Raw genomic sequence first — 18736 nt, 5'->3', positions numbered from 1 at the left:
GATGTTCTGCTCTGATGCAGAGATTCCTTTTCTGAAGGAGCATATTAACAAAAGGAAGGGAGGTTATGGGATCTCCATCTCCTGAGATTTTCCAGACATGGCTAAACAGTCACTTCAGACCTGATTTAGCTTTAGCAACTTTCATGCTTTCAGCAGGTGGCTAGATGGATGACCAGCCTTCACTAATACTAGGTTGGCTAGATAATAATAAAGACACTAACAGCTGTGTTTGTGAACTTTGAAATAAAAAAAACCCAACCAACCAACCAAAAAAATAACCCCATGTCTAGGTCACCTGGTAAATTCATGGGTCTGAGTATTCCAGTCAACTTAAGTTCCTAACAATCCTGAAGCTCCTATGTAGACTTAACAATCCTGAAGATCCTATGCAAAATTAATCAACCTTCACTGCTAGAAGAGGGTTTCTATCTGAATCACTTAAAAAATTTTGTTTAAACTTTTTTTTTTAGAGTCAGACAATTGTCCCTTATCCAATTATTTACTGATTGTCACATTTGAAACAATATATTCAGTATCACAAAATCAATTACAGCTGGTTGACAGTCTTAAACTCACAAATTTGAAGAGCCAATTACTTCTATTTTGGTTGCTGAACTGTTGTGATATGTAGACATGCTGCACAACAGGAAAATATGGTGTAAGCACCTGGTACTGAGATACTAGGGAGTAAGGCATGACATTGACATAAGCTATTTTGTAAATAAACTGAAAAGTAGAATATGATCTGACAGTTCCAACACAAGGTTGAGACCAACATTCTTTCAACATTGCTGGAACTGAGTATATGAAGAAATATAACTTGTCTTCCAAATACCCTGGCATTGGTTATTTCTCTAATGACATATCCATTCAATTAAAAACCTACATACATATGTAGTATCAGCCACAAGATAAGGTATTTTTTTCTAGACATGAATCTCACTTGGACTTTTTTTTACTGACATACACAACATCATTTTATCACATCAGCATACTTCCGTTTTGTTGGAGCAGTTCTCAGACATAAGCCGGAAGCAAGTGCAGACGACCTTTCCCTTTCAAGGTGAATGTACCAACAGAAGCATTTGCATCCCAAAGTTCATACAGAAGACTCAACCTCTGGAGACACAGCAATCATAGCAGGCATTAAGTTCCAAAAACCAATGACCAGAAGATGGGATTAGGAACAGCAAGGGTTGTATTTTAAAAATTAAAAAAACACAACAAAAAGCAGTTACAGGATAGGGGTAAGGACAGGTCTTCATATGATATGAACAAAGAGTTATCAGTAAATTAAAAAAAAAAAAAAAAAAACCCACACAAAAGCACACACAAACCACACAAACAAACAAAAAAACCCAGGAGGGGGGAATTAGCAGCTCTTGTCCAGAGGTAGGCCTGGTCAGCTTCCACAAGAACCTATACACTAGGATCTATGCAGGAAAAAGAGGAGCAGCATCACAAAGCTTCCCAATGGCACAAATCTACTCTTGGTCAACTGCTAACTGCAAAGAACTGAAAAAAAAAAGTATATAGAGCAAAAGAACAAGCAGCAGAAAGAGTAATTTTTTTTTTTTAATGAAAGGTTCAGAATGGTGGATGTTGTAAAACATTCTTAACCTTTCATCTGAAAAATACCAAAAATTGGAAGAGGCCTACAGAAGGGCTGCAGGATCACTGAAGAAAGCTTCTATCCCAGGAAAACCCAGCTGGCTACAACTCTTCAAGTTTAAAAAGACAATTTCCAGAGGAAAAGATATCAATCTTAAGCAGAACAAATATGCATCAACTGTTCACTGTCACTTCAAAAATAAGAACTGGGCACAACTGAATGAAGCTGATGGGAGCCAGGCTTAAAACGGAATGAAGGCGTTGCTTCATGCAGAGGATAGACAACCACTGAGACTCCTTGCCAAAGCATGCAGCAGATGCTAAAAGCTTCTATGGCCTCAAGGGGAGACAGCACAAGTCCTGGAGGGCAGTTAGAAGCTAGGAGTTCTAGGAGAGTATCACATATGATTGCCCCATTCTTTGTATTTCCAAGAAATTTGCTCATGATCATTACTCGCAACAAGACACTAATCTGGACAGGCACTTAGTTTGAACCAATATGGACAGTTTAAAGAGATGTTGATAACAAGCTCTCTTACAAGAGCAAAGCTGGCAGGGCCCAGCAGTTGCTAAATTTTTAAACTGAACATCTTACCAAGAACAGCAGATGAAGACTTAGGGAGAACAGTATAGCTATTTCTACTGCATCCCTACTGCCAGTATTATTTTTTATCTCCAACTATACATCATCTCCTGAATTTTCTCCTTCACCTAATCACCTGTAAGTATACTTTAGTTGTATTACACAAAAAGATACCTACATGAAACAACACAACATTATCATCTGATCCTGCAGTTCAATGTTGCTACATCCACCAAAAGCCAAATACTGGCTCCGTAGGATCCACTAGAGGAGTAACATCTAGGAAGTTCCCAGCTGATCTGAAACGCTGGGGAGAAGCATGAGCTAAATAGCCTAGTAGCTTTGACAAATAAATGTTTTTTCTTTAGCAGAAATATTGCCTTGAACAATATACTAACCTAAATGAAAAGCTACTAGTCTTAATGAAGTGCAAATGAAAGAACTGTTTTATGAAGCACAATGTGACGACAGTTGCCACTGTACTGCAGTCTGTATATCTCCATTTACTAAAAGTTTTTTTTTTGGACTGGACAGTTTGATAAAGTAATCGCATACAAAAGTTTGCATTTAATTTGTTTTTCAGAAGCTTGCAAAACAGACAAAAGATTTTTAGCTGGAAGTCAAGAACTGAACAGCATCCTATACAACAAAAAAACACGTGCATCTACTTCTACAGGTATATCCTGCAGTTTGACTAAATGAAGAGAGACAAAGTATACACATATCTACCTATATATGGTAGGTGGGGCTGGAATATTTTAATCAACAGTGGGTGTGTAACTGAATGGTTAATATTCTAAGCTCTCAACTTCATACTACAACTGCAGGTAAGGGTAATAATGATCAAAAAACCTTATCTGTATAAATTGGATAGAAGCTAGTTATTTCAGCTAGTTATAAAGTAACTCATGCATTAGCAAAACTATAGTTTACTTATACTTTTCATATGAAGAATTCTACAAAGTATTAGGCAAATCATATACAGATCCTGGCAAAGAAAGAAGCATCAGCACCAGAATCTCCTGCATTTCAAATAAATTCCATACAAACAAACTCATTCTGCATGCACAAAACAAGAGCTCAGTGGCTTTTTGTGAGAATAAGAGACTTCCTCACATAAATTTATTTACATAAAATTTATCCATTACAAAAGCCAGCAATTTTCACTATTGCAACTCCCTCAACTATTTGGCAAGTTAGCTGTTACCTTGGCTTAGGAAGGACTTTAAATCCTTCCTCTTTGTTTTTTTTCTGAGCAAACATTTGAAGGCATTTTAAAAGGGCAAAACTTGGCACAGACTGGGGTCTACGCTCCTACTCCAGTATGATTGCAGAGTGGAGGAATCAATTAAATTTCACACGCAATCTCAGAGTTGCTCACAATCACAGCATAAACTGGATTCAAATTGTAGCCCTGAGCAAAAGCCACACAAATAGTCGCACCAGTAGCAAGTCCCCCTTCTGCCTCCCCTCTCCCTATTCCAATGCAACATCTTAAAACCAGAAATTGGAAAATGGGTACCACAACCATGAAACTGTATTAAGATTAATTTTTCCTGGAGACATTATCTCGTACAACCAATATTTAATTCATTAAGAAAACAAAGAACCGTCCAGGTTCCCCAACAAATCTCTGTAATACAAAGCTGACGATGTCAAGACCCATCTAACAGCACAATAAAACTATTTTTTAAATAAATGTAATTAAGACTTCCTTTGACCCTGTTAACTAGGATGATCAAATGTTAATTCTTAACTGTTTATGCTAAGGTCTGTTTCACATTTTCTCCTCCTTATGCCTAGCCAGTGACTAAATTATCAGGATACTGTGAAATAGCCATAGATTTCTCTTCCCAGTTATTAGTCATTATGATTTTTAAACAAAGACAAAACCAAAAATCTACAAGCATACGGATTGTAACAGTTCTTCTAATACTACAAATCTGAAAGTTCTTGTCCTCTGTTATCTTGTAATTATTTGGTCCCAATATCTTACATCTGCTTTAGAATAGTTTCAGAATAAGATTCATGTAAAAAGTGAAACCCTGAAAGACCAGTTATGAAACGGAACGTTTACTTCACTCCAAATCTTAAACTCACTGGCTAGTAAAGCCCAAGTGACATACACAGATGGAAATTAAGTGTGCATGCATTAAGGGACAGAAGGTAGGAAAACAAAACAGCTCTACACTGATGACATATATATGTCAACAGCAGCATAACAAAAAGCTCTCCAAAATCTATTCATACACTAACTAGAACACAGGCAGTTTTAGCCTAGTCAGGCTCACGTGTACAAAGCCCTGTAACCATGGAATGTGCTATTAATGGTTTTCACTGAAGAATGGAAGCATTTAAAACTTTTTATTTTTAAATGAGTATGATTTATTCTGACTCAAAGACAAGCACAGAAGTCAATGGACACCTAAATTCCAATTAAAGTACAGTACTACTACTTTTTCTACAAACATGTTTTTCCTACACATATACATACAAAAATGGCCTATCAAGTTGGGCACAGAACATCTTTCCAAGTCCTTTTACTTGTTCTTTGTAATAGCCTTTTATACGTTGTGTTACACCTTTTTAAGGACGTCTCATTTCACATCTCTAAATCATGCAGAGCTGCTTACTCTGACAATGACAAAGGTTTTGTAAATAAAAAAAAATAAAAATCACCACTGAATTACGTGTGCATTAGATATTTAGGTCTACCAACTATATTAACTATACCACCAGCATAGTTAGTAAATATGGAAAGAAATTTCTCTTTTATTCTGTTTCTCACCATTCTAAAGAGACTATATAAACATTGGAATGAAAGTAACTGCAGAGGACTTGCCAACCAAGCTTTTCAAATAGGAACAACAAATTTTAAAAAAATAAAAAAACTTTTGAAAAGTGAGATCCTATGAGGAAATATGTAAATTGTGTTTCTTTCCTTTACCGGAAGAATTCCATTTTGCCTATACAACCTATGCTTGTTTGCTTTCAGATAATGTTTTATTACGTCATAAACGTCTAATTTTACAACATAACCGGAAAAGGAAAAAGTTTACTTAATATTTCAGTTACAACAGGTAATCAGAAAAGGAAAGGCACCCTTAAAACAGTAACACTATTATATAAATTTGTATAGTGCAGACAGACTTCCAAAGCTGTCCATAAATCAGAACCCATTGGAGATAAACTAGCAAGAGTAAATGACCTTTACTTGACTTTCCCATAAAACAGTTCAGCAGAAGAAAACATGGCTTCACAACCTCAATGGAATAATCAATAACTTAACCACTAACACTGATCTAAGTTACCAAACAGCATGTCAGAGACTCAACAAGAGAGATCTGGTCTTTCACTATGACGCAGCAAAGTCTCATTATTGAAATTACAGCAAAGTCCAAGACTGTTTTCAAGACAGCTTTGTTTCCTTAGCAACTGTCATGATTGACAGGCAGTATACTGGTAAAAGTCTTACTTTACAAGGCAGCTTTATATTATTAGCTCGACTTAACCAGCAATTTAAAAAACCTACCTATACTTGCCTGAAACACAGCCTGAAGTAACTTAGGTAAAAGCCAAATAAAACACCAGCAAAGTGAATCCCAGAAAACAGACTCCAAGCAGCACTTCAGGAGGCCATGAAGCAGCAACGCAGCTTAGTCATGCCTTTCAAAAGCTCTTGCTCTCTAAATAAAACTTCAGTTTTATTTTAAAAATAGCTATTAGGTACCATTTTCATACTGAAGACAAATTTCCTCCATGCTCTAGATTACTATTTAAATGATTAACAAAAAATATAGTTTATCTGGTAAATTTCCCAATACAGCCTTACATCAAAATGAGGTTTAGCAAGCTGCTTGTGAGAGTATGTCCTGCCATTACGTGGCATCTATCTATTAACATTCCAATACACAGCCTCCTCCCAAGAATTTTGTTTCACATTATGCTAGCCCCCAAGCTGTCAAATTTCCCCTAGAGATAATTTTGTCTGTCTCTTGGTTCAACTACATGGTATCCTGACCATGTCCTAGGGGCACCTGCTAGAGGAGTGCTACACACAAAAGTCTCCCTTAAATTTCCTGCATTTAAGTAAGTGATATTTTCTTTGGAATTTACAAGAGAAACTGAGTCATTTGAATAGTGTGGTTTACATAGCCATCCACAGCTTATTGGGGGGAACAGAAAGAAAGAAGGAGAAAAGAGAAGAGAAAGGAGAAAGGAGAAAGGAGAAAGGAGAAAGGAGAAAGGAGAAAGGAGAAAGGAGAAAGGAGAAAGGAGAAAGGAGAAAGGAGAAAGGAGAAAGGAGAAAGGAGAAAGGAGAAAGGAGAAAGGAGAAAGGAGAAAGGAGAAAGGAGAAAGGAGAAAAAAAAAAGAAAAAAAAAGAAAAAAAAAAGAAAAAAAGAAGAAAAAAAGAAAAAAAGAAAAAAGAAAAAAGAAAAAAAGAAAAAAAAAAGAAAAAAGAAAAAAAGAAAAAAAGAAAAAAAGAAAAAAGAAAAAAAGAAAAAAGAAAAAAAGAAAAAAGAAAAAAGAAAAAAAGAAAAAAAGAAAAAAAGAAAAAAAGAAAAAAAGAAAAAAAGAAAAAAAGAAAAAAAGAAAAAAAGAAAAAAGAAAAAAGAAAAAAAGAAAAAAAGAAAAAAAGAAAAAAAGAAAAAAAGAAAAAAAGAAAAAAAGAAAAAAAGAAAAAAGAAAAAAGAAAAAAGAAAAAAGAAAAAAGAAAAAAGAAAAAAGAAAAAAGAAAAAAGAAAAAAAGAAAAAAGAAAAAAAGAAAAAAAGAAAAAAGAAAAAAAGAAAAAAAGAAAAAAAGAAAAAAAGAAAAAAAGAAAAAAGAAAAAAAGAAAAAAGAAAAAAGAAAAAAAGAAAAAAAGAAAAAAGAAAAAAAGAAAAAAGAAAAAAGAAAAAAGAAAAAAGAAAAAAGAAAAAAAGAAAAAAAAAGAAAAAAAGAAAAAAAGAAAAAAAGAAAAAAAGAAAAAAAGAAAAAACGCACACCTTAAAAGAGGGAACAACATTTACACAAAAAGTGAAAGATATCGAGTTCCACCATTAATGAGTTTTACTACATATGTATGTTTGGATTGCACAAATAATAAATGCAAATTTGTTGGAATTTATAAAAATACAAGGACACAAAATTAATAGAACTGAGTAGCTATCAGTTTCAAAAGGTTAAACTAAATCTAATTACATCATCTGAATTTGTTCCCAGCTATGAAGATAAACACATGCAGTGGTCTGGCCACATATAAAAATAAGAGAAACATCTCTAGTTTTGGCTGACAGTTCTCTATAGCTGTTTACCTGATTTTTGGTTGGCTTTTTTTTTTTGTAATATGGTTAGCTGCTGGGGGAAGTGTCTAGTCTTAATCAAGAGCCTGAAAGAAATTGCTTGTAGTTAATATCAGACAAGTTTTAACAGTTAATCTTGCATCTCAACTCTGAGTAACACATCTTGCACTTCTCAGCATCATCCAGTAACTGCTTATGTCTGATATATGAAAAAGTTTCTTTGGGAGCAAACTATAAACTCTGCATTAATTTTACATGTGACCCAACTTAGGTCCTGCAGTTGAATATTTCAGCATTCCCAGAACTAGTAAGTCACTATCCCTGAAAGTCTACTGTAAAAATGGATAAACTAAATGAAAAATCCACTTTGCTTGCTCTGTGTCAGCCTTTAAAAAATTGCAGTTGTTGTGACACAATTGCAGAGGGAAACTGCACAAAGTATAAATGGAGGGTTTGTATTTGGAATTTTCAAGCTACTGATTTTTTTCCGTTTCCAGAAGAGGAAAGGTAAGAGAATAAGAGATGAATCTTGTAAAAGTAGGTAAGATTTTACCCACATATGTCACTTATGAGTTCAACTTCATTTATCCATTAGAAGTACTTTTTGCAAAAACTGGTGGGGTAGTGCCTGTCTTACTTCCATGGGAACTTTCAAATTAACATCCTCTTACTATTTTACTGCTTTCTATTGAGTAGGAATTTCCATGATGTGACTGATGGGTTACAGATTACTCTCTGCTACAAACCAGATGACTACTAAAAAAACCACAACTATAATTCTTTGCCATCTTCAACATACAGAAGAAAGGCAAAAGGGTAAGAGTCCAGAAGACACTCATCTTGATTTATCTAAAATTCTTGTTTGTCTCTAGAAGAGGTCAAGACCTGAGAAAAAATAATTGGTTCCATAGCAGTGTAATTGCTCCCACAGAGCTTGATGCTACTACTTTTAACCAAATATTACCTGAAAATGTCTTTAATAAGCAGAATTATAGAAGCATCTTTTTTAAACATGAAATTCTGATTAAACTTGTATCAGAAACCTCTTATTACTGATCAGAGCAACTCTATGCTTCCTCATTATAAAAGACTAATTAATAAAGATCTCAGTCACAATTATAGCTTTCAACATAATACAAAGTTTTCAGACCACATAAAGATAAAACTGATCTCAAATTTGATTCGGGAGATAGGAAACATTGCTATAAAACAATATTAGGCATTTAAAGCATATAAACAAAAACTACACCAGTACTCTTAATAGCTAAACCAAAAGTAATTTTGATCAGTTGCATAAGGGAGGTGGAAAGGTTTAGTTTTATATGTTTGCTTCCCTAAACAACCATATTTTTCCTCCTTAATGAACACTATATTAATATAACCTTATTTTACCAACTATGCTATTGCTTTCTCTCTCTACTGCATGTATAATCAGATCCCATTTAGATTTGTAAGAATTATATTCACACTATATTTTCTACAGCTGGCATATGCTCCCCTACAGTATTAGAAGCTCTCACTAGAGGTTTAATCCAGTACTTTTTAAGAGTTTACGGAAGGATTTCAATAGGCACCAAATCAGACACTGTAAAGCACAAAGATTATTTTTATGAGATATATTGAAAGGCAAAAACCTGTGGGAGGAAGAAAGGTACAGATCAACAGCAAATTAAAAAAAAAAAAAATCCTCCAGAGATAATTTAATTATTATCTTACAACTATCACAGATCCTGTATTTTCCCCAGTTCTATTTTCTTCTGAAGATAATAAATGCTAATATGCTTATAAATAAAAGGAAAATACATTAGTGAAAACCACAGGGTATGTTTTTTGTTTACCTGAAATCATATCTATTAAACTGTTCTTGGAATAGTCTTATAAAATCACCTTGTATGGCAGGGTACCTTGTAATGCACTGATATCATCATTTCCAATTTTTCTTAAGCAGAACAAAACTAAACACAAGAAAAGCACTACATGTCACTGCTTTCACTGATGCCCACCCACTAAGCTGCCTGCAAGTTCTGTGAATTCAGAGGGCTGAAGATGTACTTTCATCCTCCTTCCTGCTCAGTCTTGGTGATAACACAAATAAGGCAGGTTTGCCCTTATTCTTCCTCCAACTTTTTAAAGATACGGAAATCTTCGGTACAACTGCAAATCCAAAGTATTTTATATCATTGTTCTTTCACACGACTCTTCAAGTAAGAGGCAGAAGGAAATATACACACTTAGTAGTACTATGACTGTCTTCCAAGACAAAAAAAATCTTAACTTACCAAAAACATACCACAGCATGTTTTACTTTAGAAGTGTTTTAACTAATATTTCCTTCCTCCAGCTATGCTCTGAAACCAACAGTGCCCATTTTCCCCTGCACAAATTTCATGGCTTTTTTTTTGTAGATCATGATCTTATGAATATTTTCATAAACACTGAGAAATCATAAATATAAAAATAAAATTTATTTGACATATTACAAATAAAATTTAGCAAACAGAAAAATCTTCAACTCCTTTTTAGTATAAAAAGCATGAAAAGTAGACAAACCCATCAAAAGCAGCGGTTGCAGTTTTGGTTTCCAACAACACAGCTCTTAATGGCAAACTAACCTGAACTATAGAACCATAAACACAAGAAATCACATTAACTGATGATTCTGAATATGCATTTCCCCAGTAAATTAAAGTATTCAATAAAATATGCAACTGTGGCAGCAGTTTTCCCAATAAACATCATCTGCCCTGGAAGACTAAGATTACTTTGGCAAGGTGGAGAGGAAAGCAGTAGACGATATTGGTGTAGCGGATGGTTCCAGTCAGGGGCAAAAATGGGATGTGAGAGAAATTTTACAGCACTGCTGGATATTTTTCATGCGTGACATAAGAAAAAAAAAAAAAAAAAGCATAGCAACAAACTTCCCTGTTATCTTAAAACAATTTGATTTCATAACATCCAAAGCTATACCTCTGTATAGAGCACAGAAAAAATGTGTAACAGCAATCTATTTTTAAGGTTTCTGCCAGATGGATAAACACCTCAAACACACCCACAGATACTAATGAAAACCACCTTGGCCTCCTTCAGGAAGTCATTCAACACTTCACAGAAAAAAATAGGAAGTTGTTGATAAACTGCTTGCAAGAACTACTTCCTGTAGGAAAAATAATTACAAGACTGGTTTGCTGGACAATCAGTTAACTTCTCCTCACGCTACAAAATGAGAAGTATTACACAAGCTTTGTAAGAATTAAAAGCCTAACACTAAGTTAAAATTATGCAAGCGTAATTCTAAAATTGAACAAAACATTTTTTTCTTTCTGCAAGTTGTTATCTGCTACTCCCATGGCATATTATCTTTTGCCTAGAGAGCGATCCCCTATCTTTCTCTATAGTTCACTGAAATGTCAACCAGCAGCTGGCTAACAGGAAGTGGTTAAAAAGCAATGCAGTTGACATCACCACACAAACCATGCAAGCCTTTTTTACTGCACGTTTAAGAATGGGCTAAAGCATACTGCACAGCAATGCTGAGATGACTCAGACATGACCACTTACTAACCTGGCAGGTCTTAACTTATGAGTTCCATTTAACCTGCAGTTTCAGTAAAAAATAGTATTAGTTTCACCACCTGCACAGCTAGCATGTCTTAACACACTGGCCAAAATCATCTGCATTTTCACTAACAGAAAATTATACTCAGGAGTCCTTCTCATAACAGCGAGATGAGCGCTAATAAGTGGAATTCTGGCAAATTATATGTTGGGCATTCATACATAAAGGGGTCTCTATCTAGATGACATACTGATTTACAAGAGTAGTTCTGGTTCAGACCCTGCACTACCACTCTTACTCTCTTTTAATATGTATGGATTTGTGTGGTGTGTATATAAAATATCTCTCCAAAGAACTCTGAGCATGTATCTATATATACAGATAAATATTTTCTCTCCCATACACACTATTTTCATTTCTCTGCACAAACTACAATGATTGCAGTGCTGGGCTCACTGATTAGTGGAAATTACTATATTCCAGACTGTATTAAGTATGGTACTCAATTTTATAATATTCTGTTTGCACTGTAGTATACTATGATAACTATAACCATAAGGCTTACTGACATCTGGAAAAAATCTAATACTGTTACCTATTTTGAAAAGATCTTTCTAGAGCCTGATTACCAGACTGTTCATGGAGTGGCTACAGAACAGAGCAAATGGAAACAAAGAGCAATGCAGCCAATCCAACAAAAAAGCTGAATACTTGGAAGAGACATCAAAAATCTGCATATGGTAGAAGGAACCACATTAAATGTATTTAGCATCAGGAATCATAGTACTCACTCTTCAAGCAAATGTTTAAGGTGTAACTAGAGTCAAGATCTGAGTTTTAAACAGGCTCATAGGTATGAGATCGAACTTACCACTCAACACTGAAAAAAGCTTCTGAAATATAAACCTGCTACTCAAAAACAATTCTTACATTTCTTTGGGTTTCCTGAACATACATACAAAGCAAACATTTTGCTAGTACTTGAAATGTTTTTTGCAAATCTTCATGAACTCAAATGAAGTTGGTGGATCTCACCTGTAGAGAATATTAAATAACCTTTTAGGAACAAGAAGTGTTCCTCAGGTGTGAACAGACCCTTCAGAACTGTCCTCATTAGACTCTCCCATGCCACAGCATCACCCAAGGAAAGCCAAAAGAAAACAGCCCATTAAGCTGTTTAAAATCTCCCAAGGTCAGCATGTGACCCAGCAGGGAGAGGTTCAAAAAGTACAGCCTTTATTTTTCTTCCTAACAACCTGGTTTGTTTCCACTCCTTTCCCCTTCAAGACACATCCTTCACAGCTAGCAGCTCTTTCAATCATTTACTTTGGATGTCTGCTTGAGAACAAACGATCTTGCTCATGCAGATGAGTTTGCCAGACTTGTGTGTACTTTCCAGTCTCAGGCTCTTTATTGTTCTTGCTGAAACCTGACCCTTTGAAATGGATACCAGGACACCAAGAAAGGACAAAAAAACTTGCAGAAAAAAAGGAAAAGATTTCTTGTGGTAATAATGAAACTGCAGAAAAGCTTTCCAAGAACAAATCTTTCACTCTGATTTCACCTGAATTAACATAATTTGAAAAAAATCAGTCAGATCCTGAAGACATTTTGCTTCTCTTAAACTGTTCTATTTTCTGTAAAATTGACAGCATTAGCAAAAACAAACACTTATGACACTAAAACTTAAAAATCAAATATCTGGTTTTGATGCTTCATAAACTGCTCTTTTAAGAGCTCTCACTAGCACAGCCAGAGTTTGCTTTTCATTTTAAAACTCCGTCTGTGCTTTCCTCAAGGTTCAGTGAGCTACAATTCTCAAAGGGCATAAACTTACACAGTTCAAAATAGATTTTATTTGCACCCACTGAAGAGCTCACGTTCTAGAATATGTCGATTTGTTAAACTTCACCAAAGAAAATATCACATCCTCAAGATCTATAGCTAATGCTTATTTTCACATTCCTAATACAGAATGATCGTTTTCAAAAAGTAACCTCTAAGCTAAAATACTGTCAAGACAACTGCTGGAATCTCTTTTTGGCTAAAAAAAAAAAGAAAAAAACAAAAACAAAAAAACAAACCAAAACAAAAACCACCAGATTATATTTTCTCTGTATGGAAACACCATCACTATAGGAACAAGAAACAGCTTTAGTAAGTTCTGCAAGTTCCATTTTCATTGCAGACAATGTAAATTTGTTTTTGAAGCTACAGACTCAACTACTTCAATCAAATGTACATATTAATTACAATGTTTTAGCAAGAAAGGTAGCGATAAAGATGTTTTTCTTGGCTGCAACAAGTTTTACATAAATAACGCACTGTGCTGCCCTCTCCTCTCCCGGCCCTGAAAATGACATACAATGTGTTATTTAGAGACCTGCAGTTAAATATAATGTTCAAAATATAGTCAAAATATTTGAGGGCCAATTATGTGCCTTGGTGGGCACACTTTCAGAAAGAAGGACAAGCTCCTGCTGTTTTAGAAAACTACACAGCATAAAAGAAAATGCTCCCTGATGAATTTGGTGTCAGATGCCTGGCAAGTGTAACCTCTCCAGTTATAAAATAAAGGTGATACTAATTTCACTGTGTGAAAAAGCTACAGCTGTAGGAACAAGATACAATGTTCAAAGTTCTACAATTTCCCTTTCACTGCAGGGAATGTAGATGACCCAAATACTGCACTCAAATGCATATATTAATTTCCTTATGATTAGAAAGTAGGCAAAACTGTTTTGATTGTGTACTTACACAATTGTCCTTGTTCAAAATATAAGAAGTCTTGACATATTCTCACCACAATAGCTTTTAAAGTAACTCTATATTTTTACATTTGTGTCATAAAGATGAGGTAAAATGTATTTTGACCTGCATAAGAACTCTGGCAAGATTCAGTAAATCCAAAAGTCACATTGTTTAAAAATCACTATGCACATTTCACTCATTTTTAGTATACAATATAATGAATAACACTCTTCAGCTAAGATTAAGATAGGATAAATATTCACAGAGTACCATACAGTTTCCATAACCAGCAAAGAGTTGATGGGGGAGCAATACTGAAGTGGTAGGATGTCCTACTTAAATTCAGGAGCATGTTTTTAAAAATACATCTTTTAAACACAATGAAATTTACTAAAATTCAAAGACTATTAAAAACAAAAACAAATGCCAAAGATACCACTAATTGAAAACAAGTTTTACTTACTTAAGAAAGTATCTCTGTCCTGATGGTGTCTTAGCCATCTCCCAACCTGGTGGCAAAGGTACATCATCAGGGATCTCAAATGAAGACTGGCGGAGATGTTGAGAAGATGGAGCTCCGGGTCCAGTCACTACTCCAGAGGGTGTAAGCGTCCCTGGAGAAACTGCTCCCAGCTGCAGTGATGCTGGGGAGGAATGAGCTCGGACATGCTGTGGGGTCAGGGCTCCTGCTGTCCCTGCATCAGTGCTGGCCTGCCAGGAGTGAAATTATTTCCATTAACATTCTTATATTTCAGCAGAAATGCAGCTGTCAGATGACATTTCACTTGAAATGAACCTTTCAGAAGAAATTCGTAGGTTAGTCATTCTCAAGTTCTGCTTATTTTCCAGCTGTTGCTGTTCAAGAGAGCCTCCAAGTAGGTTGGTTAATTAGCATCACAAAAGCCCTTATGTAAGTCAAGAAGTATTAACTGTAAGTATGTGCTAAGTGTCTTTAGTTTTATTTTGAAAAGTAAAATTCTTACTCCTTGGTGCAGGGTTAAGAAAAAAACATGCCTGCTCAGCAGTCCTCATACAGCATACTGCCTGGTTCATTACTGGACTGCACCCACCCACTACCAGAGCACCCACTTTATGCCAGGTTTTAATTTCCCACTCTCCTTTTGAAATTGGGGTGTGGGGGTGCAAGGACACCCACTCATACACCCTTTGCAGGGGTTTAAAAGATTATGCAAGGAGAAAAGCAACAGAGAAATGCCAACTGACAGCAGTGAGTTCCAGCAGAGGAAGACTCCTGAATTCAAACCATAAAAAAAAAAAACACTCTATACAAGACTGAACACAAGATTTCTTAGCCCACATATAAACTGCACTTTTAAGGGTATTGGAAGCTTACAGAGTCTGCCCATGCTTTAGCCAAAGCAAAGCTTCAACAGACTGTTTAACAAGTCAATCAAAAATGACTCACAAGATCATTCACCAGTTACCAGTCACAAGCACATAGGACTTCCTTGCCAGTAGTAAATATGTGTCTGCCGTGAAACACAAAAAGCAGCTCTGAAAACTGGATTAAAGTAATCTTGACCTTTTTTTTAATATATTTAACAATTAATTGATTTTGTAGATACACCAGAAGATATGGACACCCATAATAAGATGCATATATCAGCCCTTGCCACACCTCTCCTCACAAGGTATTGCACCATACAAGAGGCCCCGCTTAAGATACTCTTGTGGAGACTGACAATTCTGTTTCACTACATCTGTATGGAAGTACATGTGAAGTTTCATATATTAAACTGAAAACTAATTAGCTTATGTTCAAACAAAATATGCAAGTTGCAAATTAACTGGACTTGAGACATTTTAACTCTTGAGAGAGAGAATTACTGAAACTTGAAGACCTTTTCTGTTAAACAGAATTTTTGTGGCACAACGAAACAAAAAGGAAAATTAACCAGTCTTTTTTAAAAAGTTAGACCACAATGAAGCAGATGCTCCTCTGGCTTTAGCTGGATTTCAAGTTTATGTTTTAGGAACCACTGACTGGTACAAGGAACACTGATCCAACTAAATATGCATTACAGATGAAGAGTAATATACACAAGTAAGTTAACACTAAGCTTAAAAGTACAAGTTGTATGAATGTCACACGTTAAGTGCATTTCAAACATGGTAGCTACTTAACTGCAGTTACTGTATTTAACAAGACACAGCACCAACTGTTAGCTCAATGTATACTAGTTCACATTCATGCACAATGGAACTGCGATAAGACTTGCACAACTTCGAAAAAAATTACATGTAATAACCTTATTCCTCGTTGTATTTCAGTATGTTATTAAAAGTCTGCAAGTCAGAGGCAAGCAAAACTACAGAAGCAACTGAGCCCCACCCCTTTCTATTTTCTTTTCAGCCTTACAATATAAGGGCCAGACCGATTTTTTGAGTATTTGGAAAATGAATTAACTCCTAGGCTGAGAGAGTACGTGCCAAGGTTCAGCCTGGAGTGAACTTCTGAAGCCAAGTTATAAATCCTTCAAAACAGAAGTTTAATAATGGAAATGTTGACAGACCCTTAACAACAAGAGTACCAGGCACCAGTACACAGAGCAAGTTTCACTCCTACTGGCTACACAGATAAAGTGACAATACCCAATAAAAAAATCTATTTTATAGCTTAGCAACAAAGTTCATTACTTAATAAAACACTCGAGTAGGCACAGCCTCCTTCCAAAAAGTTGGTAGCAGCAGCCTAAACATTAACTTTCAGTCAGTCGTATTCGCACCAACACTTAGGTCTCGACACGAAAGTCACTGCTTAAAGACCAAGCGCTGCCGGAGGCCCCTGGGGCCCCGAGACGTCGGATTTCAAGCCGCTCCGGCCCAGGGTGCGGGCGGTTCACCCGGCGGACCCTCGACGCCGTCGGACCTGATGGGCGGCTCGGGAATTAACTTCTGAAGTGTGTGTGTGTGGGGGGTGTGTGTGCAATCCTACTTAGCCCAGCGCAGTGATGAAATGGTGGAAGAGCTACATCCATATTGTTTGACGGGGCGCGGGGGGGGGGGGGGGGGAGCTTGGCACAACCTCCTTACCCCCCTCAACAGACGGGCAAGGAGGATTAGACCTCAAAGAGAAATCCTCCTCGCCTTCCAAGCAAAGCGTTTTCACCCAAGTTTTAAGCCCCCCCCAGCTCCGCCGCCTTCCCGGTGAGGCCGAGCAAGCGGCCGCGGGTTTCGCCGAGGAGCGGATGTGGAGCCCGAGGCCCCGCCGGAGCCCGGGCCGGGGCCAACGGCCGCCGCGGCGCCGGCTCCCTCAGCGCCCTGGGGACAGGGGCCGCGCGGCGCCCCCGTCCCCGAGGAAGAATAAATAAAGGAGAGAGGAGGAGGAGGAGGGCGGAAGGCAGGCTGCGGGCTCCCCGGCAGTCCCGGCCCGGCGCCCCCCGCCCCGCTCAGCCCCGCGGAGGGCGGATTCCCGCCCCGGCCCCCTCCCCCACACGCCTCCCCCGGGAGGAGCCCGACGGCGGCGGGGAGGGAGAGGGAGAAGGAGAAGGAGAGAGAGAAGGAGAGGGAGGGCGAGCGCAGGGCCGAGCCGTCCCCCGCCCGCCCGCGGCGCGGCCGCCCCCTCCCCCTCACCTGGCGGGAGTGGGCCTTGGGCTCGGGCGGCTTGAAGAAGGAGTCGGGCAGCTTCCGAAGCCGCATGGGCAGCGTGTGCGGCACGTTGGCGCCCTTGGGGTTCATCACGGCGTTGAACAGCGCCTCCAAGTCGGTCTCCGAATCGCCCCGCACATGGACGATCTGGTGCCCCGCCGGAGGGGGCCCCGCGCCTGGGGGCTGCGCCGCGCCGGCCGGGGCCCCCGACACCGCTCCCGGGGGCTGCGGCGGCGGCTGCTGCGAGGCGGGGGGCTGCGCTGGCTGCGGCGGCTGCTGAGGTTGAGGCTGCCCGGGATCCATGGCTCCGTCGGGACCCCCCCCCGGCGCTTCCCTGGCGGGGCTCGGCGGCTCAGAGCCCGGATTCCCGGCCCCGCATGCCCCGCTCCCTGGGCCGCGGCTCGTCCCGCTGTCGCCGGTGCTTTTCGCCCCTCGGCAGGGAAACCGACCCGGCCGCAGCAACTGGCAAAACAACTCTGTCCGTACGGCGCTTCCCCGAGCCCGGCCCAGCCCGGCCGGCGCCTCTGTCCCGGCGGCGGAAACTAACTCGCACAGCACACCAAACAAAAGTTGGGAGTTACGCCCGCCCGAATCACTCTCCGCCGTCGGCTCCGCCCCTCCTGAGCCCGCCCGCACCGTATCCGACCGAGGCAGCCTGTGCGGCGCGGCCCTCCTGCGCGCGCCCGCCCGCACCGCCTCCCGCTCGGGGGGCGCCCGGCACGGGGGGCGCAGCCCGGCCCCCCGCGGCCTCCCCCCCGCGCACCCCCCGCAGCCGCCCTGCCCCCGGGCTCGCCTGTCGCCCCACTGCCCCTCCCTGCGCGCCCGCCCGCCCCTGACCCAGCTGCCGCCCGCCCGCCTTCGGCTGCTAGAGAGCGGTGCCGCCAACCAGTACTTTTTTTTTTTTTTTTTTTTTTTTCCTAACTCCCGAACTTCTATCCCAACTTCCAGGCGGCCGCGCTCTCCTCCCCCGCCCCCCCCGCCAGCCGGGAGCCGCCGCCGGGCGGGGGCAGCGCTTCCCCCCATCCCCTCCCCCCCCCCACACACGCGTCCCGCCCGGCGGGTGTGAGGGGGGGCTCGGCCAGGACCCCCCCTCTCGCAGCGGGGGCAGCCTCGGGGCCGCGGTGGCGGGGCCCGGCCCGGCCCGGCTCGGGGTGAGGAGGCGGCCGGGCCCGGCCTCACCTGGCGCTGGCGGGGCGGCCGCGCCCCGGGCGGTACCGGCTTCCCGGGGCTGCGACCGCGCGGGACGAAGCGGGGGCTGGCGGGGAGGGGAGAAGCTCGGTCGGTCGGTCGGCGTGGGCCGGGCCGGGCCGGGCCGGGCCGCCTGACGCACTTTCTCCCCATTC

The 18736-nt window shown here is 39.8% G+C and overlaps 1 protein-coding gene across 8 annotated transcripts in view; it reads right to left on the bottom strand.

Moving 5' to 3' along the window:
- YAP1 (Yes1 associated transcriptional regulator) overlaps nucleotides 1-18020 on the bottom strand; it is a 94706-nt gene extending 76686 nt beyond the window's left edge. For 4 of the 8 annotated variants that reach the window (XM_032990883.2, XM_032990885.2, XM_032990884.2 and 1 more), the window contains exons 1-2: nucleotides 17379-18017; nucleotides 14248-14495 (exon numbers count right to left, since the gene is read on the bottom strand). In XM_032990883.2, the coding sequence (XP_032846774.2) occupies nucleotides 14248-14495; nucleotides 17379-17696 (566 nt within the window). In that variant the 5' untranslated portion in view covers nucleotides 17697-18017. Of the gene's footprint in view, nucleotides 1-14247; nucleotides 14496-17378 lie in introns of all 8 variants that reach the window. The other 4 variants (XM_032990890.2, XM_032990889.2, XM_032990891.2 and 1 more) reach the window with 2 other exon arrangements.
- Between the last annotated feature and the right edge of the window lie 716 nt (nucleotides 18021-18736).

Source organism: Tyto alba, unplaced genomic scaffold (genome assembly GCF_018691265.1).
Source record: "Tyto alba isolate M040663 unplaced genomic scaffold, T.alba_DEE_v4.0 Super-Scaffold_2, whole genome shotgun sequence".
Lineage (NCBI taxonomy): Eukaryota > Metazoa > Chordata > Aves > Strigiformes > Tytonidae > Tyto > Tyto alba.
This window is presented reverse-complemented; position numbering and strand designations above follow the sequence as displayed.